This window comes from Phascolarctos cinereus, unplaced genomic scaffold (genome assembly GCF_003287225.1).
Source record: "Phascolarctos cinereus isolate Bilbo 61053 unplaced genomic scaffold, phaCin_HiC Scaffold_5;HRSCAF=322, whole genome shotgun sequence".
Taxonomy (NCBI): domain Eukaryota; kingdom Metazoa; phylum Chordata; class Mammalia; order Diprotodontia; family Phascolarctidae; genus Phascolarctos; species Phascolarctos cinereus.
In genome coordinates, this window is record NW_027555958.1 from 304,090,507 (window position 1) to 304,114,974 (window position 24,468).

At 43.9% G+C, this 24,468-nt stretch overlaps 1 protein-coding gene across 5 annotated transcripts in view; it reads left to right on the top strand.

Annotated features, from left to right (window-relative positions):
* Positions 1 to 20,144, top strand: part of ATP6V0A1 (ATPase H+ transporting V0 subunit a1) — a 60,388-nt gene extending 40,244 nt beyond the window's left edge. For 2 of the 5 annotated variants that reach the window (XM_020972570.2, XM_020972572.2), the window contains exons 16-22: positions 48 to 264; positions 1,659 to 1,766; positions 5,631 to 5,738; positions 6,824 to 6,841; positions 10,182 to 10,299; positions 10,628 to 10,799; positions 18,274 to 20,144. In XM_020972570.2, the coding sequence (XP_020828229.1) occupies positions 48 to 264; positions 1,659 to 1,766; positions 5,631 to 5,738; positions 6,824 to 6,841; positions 10,182 to 10,299; positions 10,628 to 10,799; positions 18,274 to 18,367 (835 nt within the window). In that variant the 3' untranslated portion in view covers positions 18,368 to 20,144. Of the gene's footprint in view, positions 1 to 47; positions 265 to 1,658; positions 1,767 to 2,604; positions 2,680 to 5,630; positions 5,739 to 6,823; positions 6,842 to 10,181; positions 10,300 to 10,627; positions 10,800 to 18,273 lie in introns of all 5 variants that reach the window. The other 3 variants (XM_020972571.2, XM_020972573.2, XM_078156044.1) reach the window with 2 other exon arrangements.
* The last annotated feature ends 4,324 nt before the right edge of the window (positions 20,145 to 24,468 follow it).

The following is a 24,468-nucleotide window of genomic DNA, read 5'->3' on the forward strand; positions in this document are numbered from 1 at the left end:
CCTTAAGATAATCTGTTCAGCTTGATCCTTTGTCTCTCCTTCTGCAGCTATTTCAAGAAGCCTCTGAATATCTACCTTGAGTTTATTCCTGAAATTATCTTCATAACTTCATTGTTTGGCTACTTGGTTATCCTCATTTTTTATAAATGGACAGCCTATGATGCTCATTCTTCTAAGGATGCGCCAAGCCTTCTGATCCATTTTATAAACATGTTCCTTTTCTCCTACTCGGACTCCAGTAATAAGATGCTTTATTCTGGGCAGGTGGGTCATCCCAAGAATGCACCTAGGTCAGTCTGACATACTCAGTTATTCAGTAAGTAGAAGATCTGGTGTTTTAGACATAAGCATCTTTGCATTAGTTGTCATTCATTCAGAGCTTGGGAGCTAGGTGATACAATGGATGGAATACTAGGCCTGGAGTCAGAAATATCTGATTTCAAATCCCACTTCAGACACTTCCTGGTTATATGACCTTCACAAATCACTTAGCCTCTGTTTGCATCAGTTCCCTCAACTGAAAAATGGGGTTAATAACAGCACAGGGTTGAGATAATATTTGTAAATGAGATAATGTTAGTACAAGTGCTTAGCATATATTACGTGCTATATAAACACTTACTCTCTTCTCATCTCCTTCCCCCTTCTCCTCCTTCTTCCCCTTCCCTTCCTTTTCCCTCTTCCTATATCTTCCATTTAGAGACCATACCTTGTGCTCTGAAAAAATTAATTCTTTTGCTATGGAGAAGGACGCTGTTTCAAGTGAAAAATTGAAGTGTAGTGGAAGAAAACTATGTTGTAGCATCTCTGTCCACTGTAGTTGATTGTTTAAAAAAAAAGGGAATTAAGTTTTGGGGGCATTTCAGAGTAGCCCCTCAGAGCAGTTACCCTCCTAGGGTCTTAGCTATCTATTGAAGCTCAAATTGCTCCACAGGTTGAAAGTCTTCTGAACATTTCCTGGCTGATGGGCCTGACCTGTTAGGCCACTTGTGGAAGTCTGATGCTCCCAGAATTTCTGTGGTTTTGTTCCTGAACAGACGTGGGGTCCTTGACTGTTCTTAGTAATTGTTCTTGTTTATTCGTTTCAGTTGTGTTTGACCCTTTCTGACCCCACTTGGGGTTTTCTTGGCAAAGATGTTGGAGTGGTTTGCCATTTCCTTCTCCGGCTTGTTTTACAGATGAGGAGATTGAGGTAAACAGGGTTAAGTGACTTGCTCAGGATCACACAGCTAGGAAGTGTCTGAGGCCAGATTTGAACTCAGGAAGATGAGTCTTCATGACTTCAGGCCTGGCACTCTGTACACTATGGTGCCACCTGGCTGCTGCCCTCTCAGTGTTAGTGCCTCCTGTTTGGGCTTGGATTGTTCATTCAGGTCTAGATCCAGACATTCTGCTGAGTTTGTGAAGTGCTGGTAGCTCCAGATGCTGAAGAGCACAGGGCTTGTTTAAAGTTTTCCTAGGAAAGGGGCTGAATGCTAACTGAAAACACACTTCACATCTTCTAGTTGTTCCAAGAGATTGGACTATGTTGTCTATAGATCTATGAGAAAACATAGCATTTGTCTTGGAGAACATTTGAGCTGTGATTAGAAACTTTGTGTGTTTGACCTCATGGATTTACATGTAATATGTTTTGTTCCTCTTCCTTTCTCCTGCAGCAAGGAGTTCAGTGCTTTCTGGTGGTGGTTGCAATGCTGTGTGTTCCATGGATGCTGTTGTTTAAGCCACTGATCCTTCGCCATCAGTATTTAAGAAGGAAACATTTGGTGGGTGACTGATTTTAATGTACTTCTCAAAGCTACTAGGTTTTTGTTTTTAAGATCAGCAAATGAACAATTTAATTATATTCAAGGGTATTGCCCTGGAGTGCCTTCTATGTAACATGTCTTGATATGTCTGATGACTTTGTATAAAACAACAGCATATTTGTCTGCTTCTCAGAGCTCTATATTCAGCTTTAAATGGCTGGAATAGAGGAACCAAATCTTCCCTCCATTTCTCTCCCCCTGCCCCCCCCTCCACAAAGGAAAAAAAAGTATTTCTTTTATATTTACTCTTATCAGCCTGTAGCCAATGAAAACTAAAAGCATCAGCCAGAGTGGGGCTATAGGCATGGTGAATGGGTGAATTTAGTTGTGTGGTTTGCGTGGGAAACCACAAGGCTAATGCTGAGGCACCACTGTCTGTTAAAATGAGTCAGTAATACTTTCACTGACCAAAACATCTGGGAAAAAGATTTTATTTGAAGCAGAGCTGATTTTTTTTTCTTTTTAAAGCAGCATACATACCTTTGTATACTTACTGCTAATGTACATCTGATTGTTTTTCATGTCTGGCTATATAACAATGTTTAACTCAGGATGCGTGCCTGGGGAAACAAGAATGCTTTTATTGCATGACTCGCAAACAGCTTTTGGATTGTTTTGTTCTGTTGCAGAGCTGTGCAGTTACAAGACACTCCCTCTCCCTTCTCTGACCATCTTTCATCTTCCCATGTACCCTCCATTCGTCTCCCATCACTCCCTTCCTCACCACCACCAATCTATCTCTCTCTCCCCTCTTTTTTTTTTCTTTCCTCCTCCTTTCTCTTCCATTCACTATCAGGAAGGGCAGCCTGTGGAGGCCCCAGTCAGCCCAACCCAGAACGAGCAGGGACTAGAGGCAGCAGCGGCTGCAACAGTGAGTGGATTGGAAACCAACCAACAATCACTTTATGTATTTTTAAAGAGTTTCCTAGTAATGTACCACAATGCAGAATAACTATACTGAGGGCGTGGGGCATGTATGGCTCTTGGGAAGTATGTCCTGGTTGCTTATTGGGACCGTGGCAGAAGACATTTCTACTTCTTGAAAACAAATTCTGATGCCATCAGTATAATTATGACATGCTAAGTTCATATGTCAGAATGCAAGGAAAGTAACTTCTGTGGATCTGGTTGTACTCCAGATATAGCCCTGTCATCCTAAATCAAGATGACAGTAGTGCACTAATCCACTTTCATGTCCCTATATTTTATAATATGTTATATAATAGGGAATTTTCAGCCTCTAGGCAAGTTTATCTATATGACTTCTGAATTTACCTTTTCTGTACTTCATTGATGTTGAGTCATTCACTACTTCAAGTGATGATATAGCTTCTCCCCAGAGGAGGGTTTTACATGCTTCTTCTATGTTGTGAAAATTTGGGGAGCCCTTGTATCCTCAGCCTTTCCTATGGGATTTCCAGTATCACACGTGCCATTTTGTGTGTACTGTATATCTGCTAAAATAAATTAGTTTGCTGTCTGTCTTAATCCCTCCCACCCTCTACCACTGCCTAGCTATTCAGCAATAGTTATTTGAAATAAAAATGTTTAAGTATTTGTTCATAACAAATCTCTTAAAAGGATCATGTCCTGTGACAATTTCCAAATTAGCATGGTGTGTTCTAGGAAAACAATACACATACACATCTATATTTATAACATACGGAGCATCTCAGCAAAAATGACTCATAAACATACATCTGTACACCAGTAGTATCAGACACCCTTAAAAGAAAAGGAAATGTTATTTATATCCTTGATGTTATTTACATCAGGTGTTTCTGATAACATTAAACTAAGTTTCTCCTAAACATCCTAGCACTAGGCTAAAAAGTGCTGATTGTTTAACCCAGTGGTCATTTTAATGCTGATGCCACAGCAATACTGAACAGTGCCTGCCACATAGTAAGTGACGAATACTTGTTGATTGTGGCATATAGACTCTTTTCTTCCCTGTAAGTAGAAAATGTAAGGCCCATTGCCTTGATGTGGCTGTTCTTTCCATAAACTCTTCTTTCTACTTTTCTTAGTAAAGTTAAGATGAACTTGTGAGAATATCTTGATGCTTTTAGTCTGGCCTCCTCTTCTGTGACTTTCTACTATGTTGTTTTACCTCTGGGTCTGGGGGCCTGTTTACTGATTGGATTTTCTCTACAGAAGCTTTTGACAAAGCATCCATTCCAGGAGGAAAGCAAGAGGTCTTCAGGACTGTAATAGTTTTACACGTTAGAAACCCTAGATTAAGAAAACAGATGGGCTGCAGATCCAAACACTAACATGATTTTGTTATGTTTTATCTTTGTTATGTATTTTGTGTAACAAGTTATTTTGTATTTACCAGTTGTGTGTGTGTCCCCCATACCTCTCTCACAGTGTTTTTTCCCCTCTGTTCTAAAGAGGCCTGTCAGTGTCTGTTCTGGGATGTCCCATGTGTCTTGATTCTGCTTTATCTGCTGGTTTATGGAAACCTTCAGAATCTGAATTCTAGTTTAATGAGCCCCACCCTTCCCATGTGTTCCTCTCTTCTGTGCTGCCTCTATCCCATAACCTCCCCCCCCAGCCAGAAACTTAAGTTGTATGCCAGATGAAATCACATTTTCTCTCTTCACCGCTGTTCCACTGCCATCCTCTAGGATGTGTACCTTTTCGAGTCCTTAGGCACCACATTCAGTAGCACAACTTAGACCCTGAAACAGTTCCAGAGCTGCAGATTTCTCTAAATCCTGGTCAGTAGGCTATGCTCTGAGCTACATACTGAAAGGTGTAGCCCAGAGAGGGAATCTGAGGGGAAATAACCCAGCCTGCATGCATTATGGTTAGTGCAGTTGAGGTGACTGCTGAACAGAGGAGCAGTCCTTCTCTTATTTGGCCCTTCTGAACTATACTTTGTGTACAAGAGCTGGAAGGGTTTGCTGGAAGAACAGTTAAGTTCAGTCTCTTTAACTTTACAGCAGATTGAGGCTGAATGTTGGGGGCCTGTAGTTAGGCATAATTCTAATTCTACCCCTGCTTTGTTGTACTCAGGGGTCATCTCCTGCCTCTTTAAAGCTGAGGACGTTTTAATCGAATTGATGTAAGAATTGTTAGCCTAGAGAATTTCTGTGCTGTCGTTTTATGTGGAGGAGCTCGGGATCTGACCAAATGCCTATAAAAGGAGCTGTTCTAACACTCCAGAATCCTCCATTTAAGGAAGGGGGATTTTTTAATTATTTATTTTTAACTACTGTATATTCTCCTAGCAAAAGTTATATGGGGAATGAGTGTGTTTTCTGTCCTGATAGGGGCTAACCTTTTCTTTTTGCTCTAGAGTGTCCATTCAGAGAACAGTTATATATTTGTGAAAGAACAGTGGGCTTTAATATATGCCTGTCAGAAATTTATCAGACTGATACAATCACTTGTTGCTTAGCCCACCTCACTTGTATGAGATATCATCTTCAGTGCTACAAAAACTTGACTCCTTGAAGGCTAATTTGTGATTGTGATCTATTTATATTAAGTATTTCATTCAAACAGGTTTCTTGATGGGTACTGATTGTGATGAAGTTTGTTTTTTTTAGATGCAGCAGTCAGAATTACACATTTCTTCAAGAACAGAATGGAACTGTAAATTTAGGTTGGGTTGGAGATAGGGGGATGGAGTTTGTTGGATGTTCTTTATTTTCACTTTGCTTTTTAAAAAAAAGTGGGATTTTTTTGTGTGTGTGTTGTAAGAATGTGATGCTTTTCTGGGTTTGTATGAACTAACCATCACCCTCTCCCCACCCAATGAATGTCACATTAAAGTCCAGGCAATTCTACTCTTTCTGTTCATCTGTGTAGGGAACTCACAACTTTGGTGGGATCAGGGTGGGCAACGGACCGACTGAGGAGGATGCTGAGATTATTCAGCATGACCAACTCTCCACCCATTCAGAGGACGCAGATGAGGTAAGATCATGAATCTTGGCCTTTAGGACCAGCAAGACAGTGGTGTGAGATTTTTCTCCCTCCACTTTGGACACCTAAGACGCCTTGTTCTCTCTTGGTCTTCTCCTAAAAATTCAGCCTGCCTTCTGAACTCTTAGAGTTCCATAACATTTTCCAATGGGCTGCTGTACCCAGATACCAAGTGCTCCTTACAGAGCCTCTGGCAGTCTAGGTCCTAATGTTCAGCTTCTTGAGGCTACATGTTACTGGTACTCTATTCCATGCAAATACCATTGCTCTCTATGCTGAAGGCAGTGTGGCCCAGCTCCTAAACTCTTGATACTAGGAGCACATGCTGCTACTGGTCCAAGGACCATGCATTTCTTCCTGCCTCTGCCATCCCAAGGAGTGTCCAAATTATTTGGTATCAGTAAAATCAAAGCTATTACTCTGTTTTATGCTGTTCCAGTTGATTTTGATGATGCTGTTCCTTTTACATTTGGGGGGGGAAAACACCCACTCATAAAGTGGTGGTGTTCTTTTAGACTAGCCTCTGCAACCCCTAGTCATGGCGTCAGTATTCTTATTTCAGATACTCTGGCTGAAAGCTTTTGTGGAAGTGATTTTCATCCTTCCTGTAGGGAAACTGAAAAGTCATTTGGTCCAGCTAAGAAATACCTACATAGTCCTTGTCAGTCCACCACTCTCTAAACACCTGACAGTAAAATGTGTCAGAATTGTTAATGACAATGGTTCATCTATTTTCATTGTCCTTGTTAAAGTTGATAAGTGATGAGAGTCTAACCACCATCTGGCTGAATCTCAGGTTTTTAGCCTACCCAGCCACTTTTGCAATGTATCTGAGTGTTAGATTTTTTTAAAAGAAATATTTTGAAAGGGTCAAGACTCATTTTTTAAAAATCTCTTTGTTGTTTCAAAAATCTGCTGTTTATACATTCCCTGTATTCTGAGGAGAGGCCTCTAGTACATTAACAGCATTTAGCATTGTTTGTCTAACTGAGAGAAGATTCATTAACCATGTGCTCAGTACCTGTGATCATGTGTTTGGTATGGCCTCACACTAAGTGTAAATTTATGTTTTCAAGCCTACCGAGGATGAAGTGGTAAGACTAAAGCTGGCTTTGCATTCATGTTTATCTGGAGCTTCTCTTCCCATCCTTGTGATCATTTTGCTGACCTTGCCGCATACACATATCCTTGCAGCCTTCATCTCATGACCATGTCTAATACCTCATGAAATGTGTTCTCAACAGTTAGCTCATCTGCATTAACTGCATCTCACGTCATTCACCTCTTTCTTTCTGTTTCCTTTGACTTTGCTGATCAAATACCTCTACAGGTCAACTGAGAATGGCTTTTGAAAAAACTGCAAGTGATGTTTGTGTTGGCATTCTTGAGGTTATTGCACTGGGGGCTAAATCACATTGACTTCTGTCTTCCTCTCTTGTGATGTTGCAGTTCCTGTGCCACTAGGAATACCTGTGTTTTCTCCTTGCCACCAAGCGCTTATGAGCCATTTCTACCATTTCCCCCTGATCTTAGATACAGCCAGCCTTTTGCTGCTTTCATCAGCTTGGTAAAATCCCAATATGCTTGTAATTAATGTTCCTGAATTTCACTTAGCCTGGAGTTCAGCTTTGTCCTTTGTGATACAAGCTGAAGGAGCAAAACTTTTGACAGGAGACTTCTCCCCTTAGATTGTCTGACTTTACATCCCCTCTAACTATACTCTTCATGGAAGAAGGGCCCACCATTATAACAAACCACTCAGATTTTTGTGGTAGAGGGAAGAGAAAATTGTCAAAATTCTCAAGTAGCCTATGGATTAGAAAGGCAATATAGCTTAACAGTAATTCACTGTAATGATGAAGAAAAAGTGTATGTGAGTGTGTGTGTGTGTGTGTGTGTGTGTGTGTGTGTGTGTGTGAAGAACCTTAAAGTTCTTTCATTTGCCTTTTCCCCAGAAGTTCTCCTTAAAATAGCAAAATCCAAAACCTTTGTATTCCTTGTTTCCCCCACCTTCACTTCCCAGTTTTCCCTGTAGTGAAGTAGGAATAAGACCAGGAAGTATTTTCTCTTCCCGAAGACTGCATGGTCTTATTTCTAGCATTAAGCAGTCTTTGTGTCACGTCTTGGTCAATCTATGAATGTTTCCTAGCTAATCTATGTGGGAGTGTGTGTCTGTGTGTGTCTGTGTATGTATGTATGTATGTATGTATGTGTATGTATGTGGGGGGGTGTTGGCCACCCTCTCCCATGTAACACCAGCAACTTTGGTCCCATTTTCTGGGCTTCTTCCTAATTGGCCTGTAACTCACCTAGTCACTAAGAGCATAAAAATTCCGTGTATAGATTTCTTCATTTGTCTCTCTTACATTGGAATTTACCATCTCAGAAGGACCACCGGTTACATTTTACAAAATCTTTAACCTCCCAGCTTATATCCAGGGCCAGCTTCCTTGAGATGGTTTAATAGTTATAACATTTAATATGTATTAAGCACCCATGAATTAGGTTTCTACAACCAAATCTGGCCAAGTCAAGAAAAAAAATCTACTTCTGCCTGAATTTTCCCTATTTCACTTTGGTAAAAACCCTAAATATTTATGGCAGTTATGTGTCTTAGAAATAGGTGGGAACAATTGACTTGAAGAAATACTTGAAGTACCATGTTAGCACACTGTTCTCTCAGCCATAGGCATGGCCCATTTAATCTTCCATAGAGAAGCCAGTGTTAGTTACTTCCTCCTCCTTTTCCAGGGTGATTGTAAGTAATAGAAGAGGCAGTTCCTAAAGGGCCAAGGCAGAGGAATTAACCTTTATCAGTGAATCTATTTAAAAATATTGAACTCCACAGAGCTGGGACATGATTCCCTCCTCTTGTAGTTTTGGCGGAGCTAGAAAACTGTTTTGAGTTCTTCACTATTCATTGGAGCTGTTAGGGTTTTTTGTTTGTTTGTTTGTTTTTTCAGAGGTAGCTAAAAAGACTTAAGAAAGCTATCCTGGGGAAAGGCTCCAAAACACACGGAAATGATTATAGCCCAAGGCCAAAGTAAAGCATGCTTTCATTAGATGAACTTTGTCCTGGGATCTGGCAGGGCAGGGCCTGCCCCCCTCGGGACATAACAGGACTGCTTTTGTCTTCACAAAGTTAACTGACTGAGCTGGCCCCATGTTCATGGACAGGCCTCATGTGTCTTCCCACATGCATGTCTGGTGCTCCTTGGGGTGGGGGTCACATTCACATTGAAAGAAATAAACTGCAATAGAAAATAGGCTGCACTTTTCCCCAAACTCTTTTCTGAGGCTGTGACTTTGAGTAGGGGGCAGGGGAAATGGTAAGCGCTCTCTTGGAGGCCTATGTGGTCCTGCCTTGCCCAGTGGTGCTGATCTGTTTGTTGTGTTTGTGAAATTTTAACCTGTGAGTTATGGGAAGTTTTCTTTCCTAGTCTCTTAGTCTGGTGGGGGAGTGGTTGTTCTAGGAGGGTAGAGATCTAGGGCTCTGGTGGTTCTTTACAGGACTACTTTGTCACTCTACCTGTGTTAGTGGGAGGTAGTGATGAGCACTCTGGTCTTCTGGAGGCCATTATATGCTTTCACTCAGAGCTCCAGCCTTATGACCTCTCTGGGAGCACTCCAGAGTCAACTTTTGAGTCCTGACCCCCTCCCATTGTTTTGCAAATGACTCTGAGTGATTGCAAGGAAATTGACTGGGAAAAAAAGTGGAAGGGATAAACGGGAGTGTCATGTTTGGCCTAAACTGAGTACCCAGATAAAATTTTGCAAAATAAATTCTCTGTGTTCTTTCAAAGGTCACAAAGAAAGGAGAGGTTGCCTTCCCTAAAGTAGATGCAGGGCTGTCTCCAGCTAGGTTTTTTTCTTCTCTCCCCTGAGCAGAAGTAGCCTAGGATTAATCACCTAAGTATAGAAACAGTCAGCCTCCTGGTGGCATATCAAAGGTAAAGCAATAAATGTCGATACTTTAGACAAAGGTTTCCCTTCTCTGGAATCTCTGTGGCATGAAATGTCTGGGACAAAGGTGTCTGTCAGCAGGGTTTTGTTTATTGAGCATCCCCAGAGCAGAGCCCTGTGCTTGGAATAAAAACTCAAAGCCAATACAATTCTTGCCTTCAAGCTTATATTCTGTTAGGATGAAAAAATGCTCAATTGCTATAGTGCTGAAAGAATAAGACTCAGATTAAGTTAGAGAGAAACTAGATTAATCCAGGTAGCTTCTAGAGGAAACTGTAAGGGAAATTAAGAGCTAGATTTAACATCACATGCTCATATCTGCTCCAGAGGTGAGTGTCCAGCTATGAGAACTGCAGCCAACACTTAGTGACTTTGCTCAGGTCACATGGCCAAGGACTCCTCTAATGCCTACTGCTCCTTGCTGCAGTGTATGGTCTCATACACTCTCCCTGGTTCCTTTTCCCACAACAGTTCAACTTTGGTGACACCATGGTGCATCAAGCCATCCACACCATTGAATATTGCCTGGGCTGCATCTCTAACACAGCCTCCTACCTTCGGCTCTGGGCCCTCAGTCTTGCTCATGCTCGTGAGTATTGTTCTCCTACGAGGAGAAGTGCTACCTGATCCCTGGGCAGAGCCCTCAGTGGGGTGTTAGAAGCATAATTCCCTAATAGATTGGTTACATGAGCCTTAGGATTCCTGAAGCTTTGGGCAAAGAAAAAAAATGGATCTGGGGCAGGGAGAGGTCAGCAACTCCTGTTTTCAGCACAGTTTTGCAGTGTTGATGTGCCCCCAAGTCTATAGGGGAAAGCCTGTAAGAGTAAAATATGGGGCCCTAGGCAAGGGAACTAAGCCTTTACCTCTCAGTGAGCCCCTTGATGCACTGACAGTTCACTCTTTTCCTCCTCTTCCAGAGCTATCTGAGGTGCTCTGGACCATGGTGATCCATATTGGTCTGAAGGTGGAGAGTTTAGCAGGAGGTTTGGGCCTGTTCTTCATCTTTGCAGGATTTGCCACACTGACTGTTGCCATCCTCCTGGTGATGGAGGGCCTTTCTGCCTTCCTCCATGCACTAAGGCTGCACTGGTAAGACGCTGGGGAGGTTGTAGAGGAGGTGGGGAAAACCCCATTATTGTTGATATCACTTAGATGAAAATTCAAATCCCCTTGAGGAAGGAAAGCCTTCTGGCCTCCCAGATCACATACCTGTTCCCAATGGAAATTTCAAACACTTTTCTGCTTCCTTCAGGGTGGTATCTTGGTCTGTCCTGGGGAAACTGAATAATTTTCACCTCTTTACAGTGATTTAGAAATGCTTGCCAGTAAAACTGCTGAAAAAAAAATCCTGAGCCCCCTTTGGAAAAAGCATCTCAACCAGTGAAATTTCCTTGGTGGAGATTACCATGTTGTCCATTCTTGTTTTTGTGTTTTTCCAGTAGCCCAAAATTCTCATTTGAAAGAATTATGCCTGATTTTTGCTCAGTGTTTGCTGTTGTCATCCTAAGGAAATGCAAGCCATAGTATAAATGATTTTTTAGGTTTTTGACAAGTGATTGGCTCTCTAGGTTTCACCCTATAGACCAGCTCTTTTTTTTTCTGTTAATATATTCTTCTACAAATATAAGAAGTTGCTTTTGCAAAGAGCAGGAATTGAGAGGAAACATTGCAGAAATGGCTGTCAGAAAGTAGGCCCTCACTTAGTCTCTGCAGCTTGGCTTGGTATGTGTGCTTTAATGTGGTTTTAGGAAGAAAGGGGGTTTTGGCTTTTCTGTTATATTTTGTTTTGTTTTGTTTTTGTAAAATGGAGTTTGTAACATTCTGACTCTTGGTAGATCTGGCTAGCCTAGCCCTTCCTCCTTTATGTAGCAGAAAGAATACTGTTAGGTGGAATGGTCCAACTTCTGCCAGATCATGGGAGCTCCCATGTGTGCTACTTCAAAGGCAAGAATCAGATCCTAGTCTCATCTCTGCCACAGTCTGGGTGACCTTAGACCTGTCATTTCCCTTCCCTGGGCCACAGCTTTGTACTATATGAAATGAGATTGTGGGGCTTAATGGCCTATAAGGTCTCTTCTGATACTCACATTCCATGGGTCCCCAGATCTGGGATCTGACTCTCCCCAGAGAACTCTGGCTATTTCTGTACTTGAAGTAAAATTTAAAATCTTAACCTGAGATCTTTTCCCTTCTAGGTAGGTGTGTTATCCTCTTATCTTTGCCTTTAATCTGGTTTGGCTGTAGCTGAAGCTGTTGTGCTATATTCAGCTATTTATTTGTCTGCCCTGACAGTGAAGAGTGAAGTGTGAGATGTGCAGCTCACTCTGATTTGGTTTGCCAGCTCATTTCTTTAAGAAAGTTTGGTCTGCTGTCTCTACAACACTCCTACCCTTTTCTGCTTTGGCTTCATCTTTTCCTCTCTCCTCCCTCATTCTCCTATCCTTCCCCAGTCGACATCCCACCACTCTTCCATTTGGAATAAAACTACAGGATTCAAGAGTGGCAAATTATTTTTTAAAGGCACATCACCCTATTCTCAGCTTATCAGCTCTCTTCCCCGTCATACTTCCTTAGGCACTTGATGTAAAAGGAACATCTGAGTAACCAGCATGTGGTGACTCACAACAGTATGAGTCACATTTTCTCACCCTCCCTGGCTTCCTTCCCTTCCTATTCATTCCACTGTCTCTTTTACCTCCTGGACTCCAGGAACCACCTCCTCTCTTCATGTTCTATCTTAAATGTCTGGCTGCTCCCTTTGCTTCAGTCATCACAGGACCAGAAGAGAGAGGAGTTCCTTTGCCCACACTTAGTGGCTTTAATAGCATTATCATTCTTACTTTTGTTTTTGTATGATAGAACTGATTCCAGGTAAAGTGGAATTTTAGATGGTAGTTGACTCTCTTATCCAGAAGGATTGTGCCCATTCTGTGTCCATCCTGTGCCCAGCTGAGGGACTTGATTTCAAGTTTTCTCTTATGAACAAGCCTGAGAAAAGTTGCAAGCCCTGATAGATGGAATCAAGTATTTTCAATTCATTGAGAAAACAGATCCCATTAGTCAAAGACAGGACATGGTATTTTGTGACCTTCAGGCTCAGTGTGAAAATTCCACCCTCTATGTATTTCTGTTCCCTGGAAGTGTTACATTTTCATCAGGCCTCAGACCAAACACTTGACACTTACTAGCTGTGTGACCCTGGGCAAGTCACTTAACTCCCCAACTGCCTTAAAAAAAAAATTTTTTTTCAAGTGTTACATTTTCTCTATAACCAACATGGCTTGATTTATCACAACCTAAACCCCTACCTGATATGATGAGCAGAATTTTCTGACATTAAAGATGTACATTTATGCTATTTTTAATAATTCACAATTATGTAGCCTGTGATAATTTACCAGCCAGCTCTGAGAGAGAGAGATCATCAGAGTGAAATGACTTGCCCATGATCACAGAGCTAGTAAGAAAGTCAGGGCTCAAATCCAGGTTATAGGTTCCTAGATTAGAGCTGGGATGGGTCAGAAAGGTCATCTTCTCCAACGACCTCTTTTTACAGTTGAGGAATCTAAGACCTGGAGAGGTTCACGATTCTGCTCAGTGTTGAACAAGCTGAAATTTGAACTCAGGCCCTCAGAAGCACTCTTTCTTTGTTCTTTGTCTATGTGTTCTCTCCCCAAGAAACTATCTACTTTGCTTACTTATCCTAGTCCCTGCTGTGGTGTTAGAGCCTAGATTTTCCCTAAATGCCTTTCCAAAGTGCTAGCTAATACATAAGAGGAAGAGGAAAGCAAAACCAAAAACTTCCCTTTACAGCATTTCTTAAGAATCCAATTATTGGGAGCAGCGAGGTGGTGCAGTGGATAGAGCACTGGCCCAAGAGTCAGGAGGACCTGAGTTCAAATCTGGTCTCATACCAGACACTTGACACTTACTAGCTGTGTGACCCTGGGCAAGTCACTTAACCCCCATTGCCTCACCAAAAAAAAACAAAAACAAAAAAAGAATCCAATTATTTCCCTTTCTCTCATTTTGCCCAATTACTTAGTACCATATCCAAGAAATTTCCATGTCTGGGTTGGAGAATCCCCTTCTTATCCCTTCCACGAGAATAGGTGTTGTTGCATGCCCCCCACCCCCTTTCCTGCTCAGCTTGGATGTGTTTCAGCAACTTCATGGTATTCCTGGGATCTCCCAAGTTGAGACAGGGTTGCTGGAAGAATTCTGACCTGTGGTCATCTTGGAAGGGCCAAAGAACAGCTGCTTCTGCTGGGTACGGCAGTAGAGATATTCCTGCTATGTTTCCTGACGTCCTACAGGGTAGGGTTCGTACCACTTGCTGTTAAGATCTTGTGTCCTGGTTTTGGCTCACAGGAGTACCCTATTATACAATTTCTGGGCCTTTTCAGTGACAGCAGGAAAAGGATAACTTTTGATTCCCTGTCCTATGAAGTCTATGGTCTGAGATTATTTCTCGAGTGGGGGGGAGCAGGAGGGCCTGTGCTAGGCAATAGGAGCCAGCACTGGTATGGAACAGTATCTGAGATGCTCAGGGAACTGTTTCTGAGAGCCGTCTCTTCTAGTTCAGGAATACCCCTTTCCCTCGAACTACAGTTTGGATTTTTTCTTTTTCCTTTTCCTTCTCCTTGCTTCTCATGCCTGCTATCACATCTGTTAGCAGACATTTGGAATGATGTGACCTTGTTAACCAGAATTCAAAATAATTCTTTCCTGTGAAGATGGTGTTTTGTTAGAGAAAACTGAAATGTAATTCAGAAACCTGAGTACTGAGACTTAAACTGACATTTTTTTGCCCTGGAAAGGTCATTCTATATAGCCCTTTACATCTTGGGCATTTCTTTTGCCATCCTTTTCCCTTTCCAACTCCCTTATCCCCCCTCATTCCCCCCTCTCTGGTTGATGGGTAATAGGAATAGATTTGAGATTGATTTATTGTAAGTCAGTGATGGCCCTTAACCTCCAAGAGAGACTGTCGAACAGATGAGGAAACAGTTTCCCAACATGATGTTGGGGGGTGGAATAGGGCCAAAAAAAGGGAAATGATATTGAAGCTTAATCTGGGAAGGATATTTTCTGAACGTATGGGTCATGAACACAGAAAACCCATGTTCCACACCCAGAAAGAGTAGTACAGTACTGGTGCTTTGCTAGAACTAATACTTTCACCCACCCCACCTGGGGCCTCAGGTGGGCCCCACTTCTCTCCTGCTCAGGAACGTGCTACTTCCTGTGCTATTCCAGATATGACCTCTGAGTGTGAGCGACTCTTTCTGAGTCACATATACTGACAGAGGGCTGAAGCCTGGGAAGAATCTGTAGAGAGACACATTGAACTTCCTCAGGTCCTCTTGCAACTACATTCAGAATTCCTGGTCAAAGTGGGCCCCACAGAGCAATTTGTAGCACATCCCTGGCTGGTGGAAAAACTGACTAGGCAGCAAGCCATGGCCTTACTCCACCCAGTCCCAAAGGACTTTGTGTTTGTTCTTTCTCAGGAAGTGCACGTTTCCCTCACAGGAGAAGGAGAGAGCTTTCCAGCTTTGTGCTATGGGGCATGGGGTGGTGAAGCAGGGAGGTGAAGTTAGGCTGGCTCCAGGCCCCGGCTTCCCTTTAAGATTCTAATTATGATTTCTGGGCTAAGGGAAATATTCTCCCAGATTCCTGATGCCAGAATTAGGCCCTTGGTCTGGGGGCTTCTTTATTCCAGGCTGTGTAACCCCAGTGAGCCACTAATGCATAAATGTAAACTGAGTGTCCAGCCTACTTTTCTCCTGGCATTGGAAGGCAGTGCTGCAGACACCAAGATGCCCTTGGGCTGCTGCCCACCTTGTTTCTGGGCTGGAGCAGCTTGTGCTCAGGATGGGGGTTGGGGTTTGGGAAATGATTCTTCTGTCCCACCAGTAGGACTACTCGTCCATCATCTCACCACTGTGTATATATGAATACTTCATGTGTAGCCCAGGCCTTTTAGCTTCTGGCCCTTTCCCTCTTAAGTAGCAACCTCTAATTTATTATCCTTATCTTTGCTGACTCCAAAATGAAAGATATTACCCTGCTAAGTGGGTGAAACAACCCTTTGGAGGGTGGCATACAAAAGAGGTACCAGGATGGGGGGAAGGAAGACATCTTACAGCCAAGTCCTTGCTTCAGTCGTTTATTACAGGTTTAGAAGTATTTGTATTGATTAAGTCAAGAGTTCATGTTAGTTCACTGGGGATAGTAGCACCTCCTGAAGATCGATGTTTGCCTCCAAGGGCAGTGATATGATTAGTCCAATCAAGTGAAGAGGAGCTCAGTCCAAGCTGCTTATAGGAAAACTCTGCGACTTCCTGGGAGTATCAGGGACCCTGGCAGAGCCTTTGTGGAATGTGAGGGGAAGGCAACACACATTCTCTCACATGGACAATTCTCCTCTTTTACCCAGAAGCCTGGCCTAGGAGCTCAGCAACCCCAGCAGCCTCACAGGGTACGAAGAAAATACAACCAAGGAAAAACCTCCCTCCACCTCTTCACCCACCCCAGTTTTCTCATAGCTTTTCTGGGATTTCCATGGGAGAAGCCCTGGCTTAGGGTTGGAGGATGATGGAGCAAAGGAACCCCTGTGTTTGACAGGGTCTCAGATGAGACCCTCTTACAAAGGAACTCATCTCCTCACTGTTATTCCCCAACCCCAACCTATGGGTCCCTGAACCCCCCCTGGGGCTTGAATTCCCAGATGGAAAATATTCCTCAGAAGCTGCACATGCCTCTGTCTCTCTCTCTCTCTCTCTCTCTCTCTCTCTCTCTCTTCTCTCTCTCTCTCTCTCTCTCTCTCTCTCTCTCTCTCTCTTTTTCACTCTGAATCACAGATTTTTCTCACCATATTTGGATATTGTTTGGTGGCTGGGCAGTTGTCCAGGGTCATACTCTTAAGATAGAGTTTATAAGGAGCAGCAACAGCCAAACAACCTCCATATCACTCTGGTTACAGAAGAAAAGGACCTCCCTCTCCACTTCCCTTGGAGTTTCAAACTAGCCTCAGGGACCCTGCCATGAACGGAGAGGCCAAGCAGCTTGGGAAGGGGGTTGAGGTTCTGTTTTTCCCCTTAGTCCCCAAGAGAAGAATTCCTGCTCACAAGATGTTTTTGTGGTCTGAGAATGTTTTTGCCATTGCTTTAAGAATACTTCCCTTCCTCTCACCTCCCCCATTTCCTGGGAATAGTCACATTTCAATAGAAAATCTCCATTGTAGCTCTACCAAAAAAACCCACTGCTTCTCCAGTGGCATGTGTTGCATAGTGCTCCCCTGTGATGGCTCAGATGTGTTATTGTCAAGTCCCTGCCTTTATTCCAGAAGGCAGAGGCCTCCCTGTCTCCCTAAGCACCATTTGTCCCAGGAAGGGCTCTGTGAGGCTTCAGTGAGGCTTCATGGAGAAGCTCCTGGATCCTGCCTATAGGGTTAGGCTGTGGGTATAAATGAGTTATTTTAAGCCTAAATGAGGGAACTAAGGATACATGGACAGTGGTGCTGGGTGTGTCTGTGGGACCTTTAAAAAACCTCAGCAGAAACATTTCCCTTAAAAATAACATTTAATGAAGCATCTTTTACATGTGGAGCTGTACAAAAAGAATTGCGTGGACACAAATCCAGCCCTCAGGGAGTGTGTGGTCTAAACTGGGTGCACTGCTGCCTGGCAGAAAGGGAACTGGGAAGGTGTCTAGTCCAGTAGTATCAAACTCAAAGAGAAACTGATCCCTGAAGGCTGCATATTGACTTAGAAAACAACAATTTCTCATTATCTGTGTTGTTTTACTTTGTAAAACATTTCCTATTTGCATTTTCATCTGCTTCAGGATGCCCTGGAGTTTGACAACTAATCTAGCCCAATCCCCCTCCCCCAACCCCCCGTTTTATAGATAAGGAAACGAAGACCCAGAGTGGTTGACTCCAGTGGCAAGGCAAAAACACTCACCTATTTCAGGCTAGGGAGTAAAATATTAACCACAAATGTATGCTAGGGTATGTGGGATACAAACAAGTAACAGTGTGTCCTCGAGGAAGGTAAGAGAGGGAAGAAAAAGCAATGTAGTGTGGGACAAAAGAGCATTAGACAGGATACAAGTCATGGCTTTAACAGTAGCATGGCCTTGGACAAGTCACTTTCTTCCCTGTAGTCCTTAATTTCTTCCTCTGTGAAGTGAAGAGGCTCGACAAGAGCTCTGAGGGTCTTTCCAGCTCTCAGGACATTCTGTGGTTCTGGAAGTCCCGAGGCCGGGGAAATCAGATGTTAGCTGATTAAGCTGGGAAGGATTTTTTGGTGATAAGATTGTTAGACTGACCCCAAGAAACTGTTTCCTGGGGTGAGGTTAATCAGAATCTGAGTTGTAAAGGGGCCTTAGAGGCCCAACCTAACCCATAACTATAGCACCCTTGACAACTGCTTATATAGCCTCTGCCTGAAAACCTGCAGTGATGGGCTACACTACCTCCCAAGGCAAGCCATTTCTCCCAAACTGTGGAGTACTGTATAGTGATAAATTTTATTCTCTATTCTCCTTTCCCCAGGGTTGAGTTCCAGAATAAGTTCTACAGTGGGACTGGCTTCCAGTTCTTCCCCTTCTCCTTCGACCACATTCGTGAAGGAAAGTTTGAAGAGTGATCCAGTGGCCCAGGCCATCCCAGTACACCTCGTTCCCCTATTGCGATGATTAGCTCTTCTATCCAGTCTGTGTTTGTTGTGATCCCCGAGGCCTGGCTACCACTGGACCTCTCTAGACATCTGTGGAAGTCATGTAGACTGTGATTGCTCCCCTGTTCTGTCCCTGGTCCCCACAGCTTTGTGTTCCATGAAGAGCTTGAGCAGCACAGCCGTGATTCTGATGTAGCCACTGACTAGAGAGCCAACTTACCTTCCCAGCCTCCTGCCCATTAGACATTATAGAGTCCGGGGGAAGACCTCTCTCTCTCTCCAGTCTATGGTTCACTACCCTTCTCACATTCGTATCTAAGCAGCAGCAGGTGTTTGGGGGAGTTGACATTTTTTTTCTTCCCCTCTTGTTAGACAAGGGAAACGGTAGCTCCCCACTTGTGTGTGTCCCCTGAAACTCTAGCAGGAATTATTGGAGGAATTCCCAAATCTCTTACCTCAGGAAGGAGGAAATTCATTTAAATTCAATAACAGATCTTGGAAGGTGGAAATTTGTACCTCCTTCCCTGTGCCCTTCAGCCATGAACCTTTGTGAGTTTTGTTGCAATCTGGAGCTCAAATGGAGCACAAAGAGGGTGGAAGTGGCCTGGGCCTCAGACCAGGAACTTCTTCCTCTTTCCTCTTCAAAACCCACATGTTCTAAGGAGGTTTCTTTATTTGAGATTTCTAACTCCTCAATCCCTCCCATATATCCAAAGTGCAGAGGAGGAGTTATTTAGAGCAAGAGTCCTTGCTTTCTCCTTACCCCATTGGGATTTCCCTCTCCTAGCTGACATTTATCCTCCCCGCCCCAGGCCTTTCACAACTCCTTTGGCCCCCATCGCTTTGTTGTTTTGGGGTGGGGGGGTGAGGACAGCTGAACACTATTTTGCACTGAGACTTAACCTATTTGGAACAGAATAGGAGAGCCCCAAAGATCCTGACCCCTTCCCTCCTCCACAATCATGCTGTTTTGGTATGGACTATGACTACCCACATTCTCTTTGTGAGACTGGTGGACCTTCCTTGTTTTTCAGAGCTCTTGTGCCCTTTCCCACCCTCAAGCTTGCTTTTCAGAAATACCTATACTTGGGCATGGGAAGTGGTGCCAGGGAAAAGTAGCTTTACCTCCACCCAGGTTGCTGAATGTGATCAGTGAACTGTACTTCTGGAGGATACACTTCACCTTGACCCACAGCGGGCTGTCAGGTTTATGGCCCTTTAATCATGTGTTGGCACAATGGCCCCAGTAGCCATGACAGTGGTGGCTAAATTGGCATCTTCCCCACACATTCCCTAAATGGGCCAGCCATATCCTTACTATCATTCCTGGCCTTTACAAATGAATCAATATAGGCAGTTCCTCTGACCAGTGCCCTCTCTGTCAGGCAGTGAGAGGGTGTTTAAGTTTATCTGGGACATGTGAGCACAGCTCTGAAAGAAGATGGTTGGGGGAGAAAGGGAGGATGGTTCTACTTCCCCAGGGAAAAGAAATGCCTGAACCAAAGAGGGTGCCATTGGAGAATGAGATCAGGGGGAGCCTGGTTCCTTGTGTGTTGGTTGCTGTGACCTGCCTCATTTCCTTGTGCATGGTGCTCCCCTGCCCACCCTGGCCCTTGTTTACATGATCTTTGCTGTGTGTTTACAGTAGAGTTTGTTTAAAATGGAGTCGCCTAAGAGGAAGCCCTGTGCAAGGGCTCTCTGCAAACATGCCTCTGCTGAATAAAGTGTGTTTAGCTTCACTCAGAAAGCTGCTTCTGTCCTTATCCTCTTTCTTATCACCTTAGGTCAGATCACCTTGCTCCTTTTCCCCTGCTTCTGACCAGTTCTCCCCATTCCCCTATCATTGTTCTCATTCTGCCTGACCAAGTGCTGCAGCTGGAGTGACCCTGGCCAGAGCTATTAGTTTGTGAAATTCTCACCTTATCTCACATTTCCCTGGCACCTTCCCTTTCCAAGGAGCCAAGGACAGCATTGCAAACTCCACCCACAGGGGCCTAGCAAGGACAAACCCTCGTCTTCCACACACCCAAACAGTCATGGGAAGAGAAGTATCTTGTCTCTGGACTTGGTGCTAACCCTCCTTTCCCCCCTTCTCCAAGGCTCTGTTGCGCAGGGGCCAGGCAGCTGCGCTATTTTGGGCTCTTGCCCTAACCTCTATAATGGAGTAAAAGTTCAGCTCCATCTCTGAGGCAGTTAGGCAATATGTGAGACCCTCTGGTAGGCAGGCAGAAGGGAGGGATTTAGGGAGGTCATGTTTTTCCTCCAACTCCCTGCTGTTCTTGCCCTTGCATTTCTCTCTCCAAAAGTCAAAAGGATAACCAAGAGAAAGAATGCAGGGCTGAAGCAGCCTATACTCATGGAGTGGGGAAAAGAATAGGTCTTTCCTTTTCACCTGGTCCCTGACGACCACCCACAACTCCCCCAGAAGCTGACTAAGACGTCAGCTGTACACTTGTCTCGAAGAGGATCTGAAGTTCAACTTGTTTCCCTTTCCCAGCCTAACAGGAGGGGAGCTAGTCAAATTAAAAGGTTTGGCTTGTTTCTAAACTAAATCCAATGAGGGTGGAAACTCGGGGCTGGCTGGCTGCTGCCAAAGGGATTTTTCTAAAGCCTAGGCCTGACCCTGTCATGCCTCTCCTCAATGAGGTCCCTATTACTTCCAGGATCAACTATAAACTCCTCCACTTGACAGCTGAAGCTCTTCATAACATGGCATATTTTAGTCTTCCACTAGACTCCCCTCCATGCACTGCTCTTAGCTACACTGTCTTTACTTGATATTTCTCAAACACGATGCTGTCTCCACCTTGGTGCCTTTGCATGGCCTGTCCTCAATGTCTGCAATGAATCTCCTTCCTCACCTCCATCTCCTAAGTTCCCAGGCTTCCTTTAAGACACATCAAATCCCACTTTTCACAGTAGGAAGGCCTTTGCTGATCCTCCTAGTTTTAAGGCCTTCACTTCTTCGATGACCTCCTATCGACCCTATGTACAGTTTTATGTACTAATTATTTACAAGTCTCCATCATTAGACTGTGAGCTCCTTGAGGGCTGTTTTTGCCCCTCTTCCTTTGTTGGAGGGTCACACAACTAGTGTCAGGCTGGATTTGAACTCAGGTTCCCCTGCCTCCAAGGCCAGCGCTCTATTCACAGGGTGCTCTGTCCCCTGTTTTTGCCTTTATATCCCCAGAACTTAGCACAGTTCCTGGCACATAGCAGGTGCTTAACCAGTGTTTATGGACTGACTGGTTTCACACACCTGCAAAGTGTGCTGTACTCAGCACCACTCTAACCTGAGGTGGAGTCCAGTTCGTGCCCTATGCAATCTGGAAGAAGCCCCATGGGTCACTGTGAGAGATCAGGGTACACAGCTGTTGTTCAGCTGCAATACTATCTCTAGGACTCCTCAGCTCTTCCTTCTCCCCTCCCCACCCCTCAACACACACTTGCGGAGCTCCTACCAATTCTGGCTAGACAGGAGAGCTTTACTGGACCAAACTATGACAAAGCACCTCAGTCCCTGTGTCAGAGGAGGGATGAAGAACCCCAATGACTGTACTGTCACCTCTGTCTTTCAGGGTGGGACTGGACCAGGGGTGGGGAACCTGCAGCCTAAAGAGAACATGTGGCCTTCTAGGAGCTTGGTTGCGGTCTTTTGACTGAGTCCAAGTTTTACTGAACAAATCCTTTTATTAAGGGTATTCTGTAAAGTTTGGATTCAGTCAAAAGGCTGAACTGGAGGACCTAGAGGGCCACATGTGGCCTCACTGCCATAGTTTCCCCACCCCTGATGGACTTTCAGGGAGGAGCAATGGCTCCCTGAACCCTCCGGATTCTGCTAGTCCTGGTTAATTGAATCTATACGATAGGGTTGCACTGCTCTCTGCTGGCCAAACTAAGAAATGCTATTTCCCTCAAGAAAGATGGGTGGATGGGAGCTGAATTGGGACTTTTGAAATGGGAAGTGGAAGGAAAGCCCTATGAAAGGAGTGGGGAGGTGGAATCTGTTTTCAGAGGCCAGGGATGTGTGGGCAAGAGGGGTGTTTGTGTGATGAACAAAGCTTTAGACCTGCAATCAAAAGACCTCAGTTTGACAACCAATTTTACTTTTTAATAACAGTATGACAAGGGCTTCTCTGAACCTGTTTCCTCATCTGTAGAGTGGGATAATGCTTGCACACGTCAGCTTATAGAGCTTGGAGGGTCAAATGGGATAATGTACTGTTGTACCTTAAAGTATACTATGAGATGGTTCTAAAGTGCCCCCTCAGTGTCCCCAGGGGAATGCTAAGGACCCAGGAATTGGAGTGTGGGAAAGGAATCTGTGCAGACTCTTTGTTTACATCCACCACCACCACCACCACTTCTAAGCTCCTTTGTTTCTACTCTAGAGACCCTGAAGCCCCTGTTTTTCCACTCCAGTCTTGTGAATGGGGTTAATACAAAGGAAGGGCACTCGGGGCAGATGTGATAGAGGGCTATTGGCAGGTCAGAGTCCTATAAGAATACTGGATCATGGGATTTGGGAAACCTGGATCCAGGACTTGCCAAAATACTAGGACTTGCCTGGTTTACTCCAGTCATTCCAGAATTATGTTGTTTAGTAGGAGAAGCAAAGAATAGTAGACAGGAAATCACAGTAAAGTGATTTCCACCAAAGTCCTGGGTCCTTGACCTGCATGAGAGTCTCTTTTCTCATTACAGAGTAACCTCTGCACTGCTTTCCTGCCTGAGACCTCCAGTTTATTCCATTCCTGGCCAGGACATATTGGGAAAATCCATTTCTGACCTCACCTACCCACCAAAAAGACCCAGATTCCTTTCTTGATGAACCCATGTGAGTTGATGAGTCCAGAGTCAAGGAAAGTCAACAAGCATTTATTAAGCACCTACTATGAAGAAGGCATATTCTAGGCATTGGTGATATAAAGGAAGAGGAAAAACAGTCCCTGCCCTCAAGGAGCTTCCATTCTAAGAGGGGAGACAACATGCAAACAAATATGTATCAACAAGATATACCCAGGATAAATTGGAAATAATCTCAGAGGTCTTCAAAGCAGTACTGGATGACTGCTTATCATTAGAGATCCTTATCTCCAATACAGGTTGGACTAGATGGTGAGAGGAAACTTCCAACTCTGAGACTGTGTGTTTGTGTGTTTCCATTCTAGTTCTACTATTTACTCCATGCCTCACTTTGGGCAATATCTCAGGGCCTTAGTTTCTTCCTCTGTAAAATAGGGGGTTGGCCTACATGGTCTTTGAGCTCTTCCAGTTCTAAATTTTATTGTTAGTCCCAGTTTCAGAGGTGAGACCACTGAAGCTCGGAGAGGTTAAGGGTCTTATTCAAGGACACCAGCAAATCAATGACATGGCTGATCTCCCTACCTCATGTGAAGTTTTTCTCCCCTACTCAAAGCTGCTGCACAATCCCAAGCACGGCCCTCTAATAACATTTAACAAGCATTTGTTGAAGGCTTTCTTATGGGCAAGGCACAATCTTAGATGTTAAGGATAACAAAAACAAAATAAGTAGTCTCTATTCTGGTCTCGAAGCACTTCCAGGAGATAGGATGAGTACAGAGCTTTTTATGTCCTCATTTGGCAGTGACTGGCACACAGTGGATGTTTAAAGGATGTTTGAGGATTGACTGCTGATTATGGTCAGCCTTGCACCATTCCTACCATCTGTCAACTTTGCTCCCACACACACTGCTGAATGACGGTAGAAAGAAATCACACAACCGTTGTGATTGTGTCCACTACAAATTTGTGCAAAACAACCTCAACTGGACCCTCACTGCTGCTAGCCAATCCTATTATACCTCCCTTATCACCTCATTGTCCTACTCTCCATAGAAGTTTTTTCAAACCATTTCATCCCTCTTCAAACCTTCCATGGATCTCCCTTTTCCCATTGTTTCAGCTGAGAACTTTGTCTCATATTTTACAATAATTTTTTTTTAAAAAGGCACTTTGCCAAGAGCTCTGTCTTCATCTCCTATCACTCAGGTGCCTTCTGCCACTATCTCCTCCTCCACCTCTGTCTCACATAATGGAATAGTCTTACT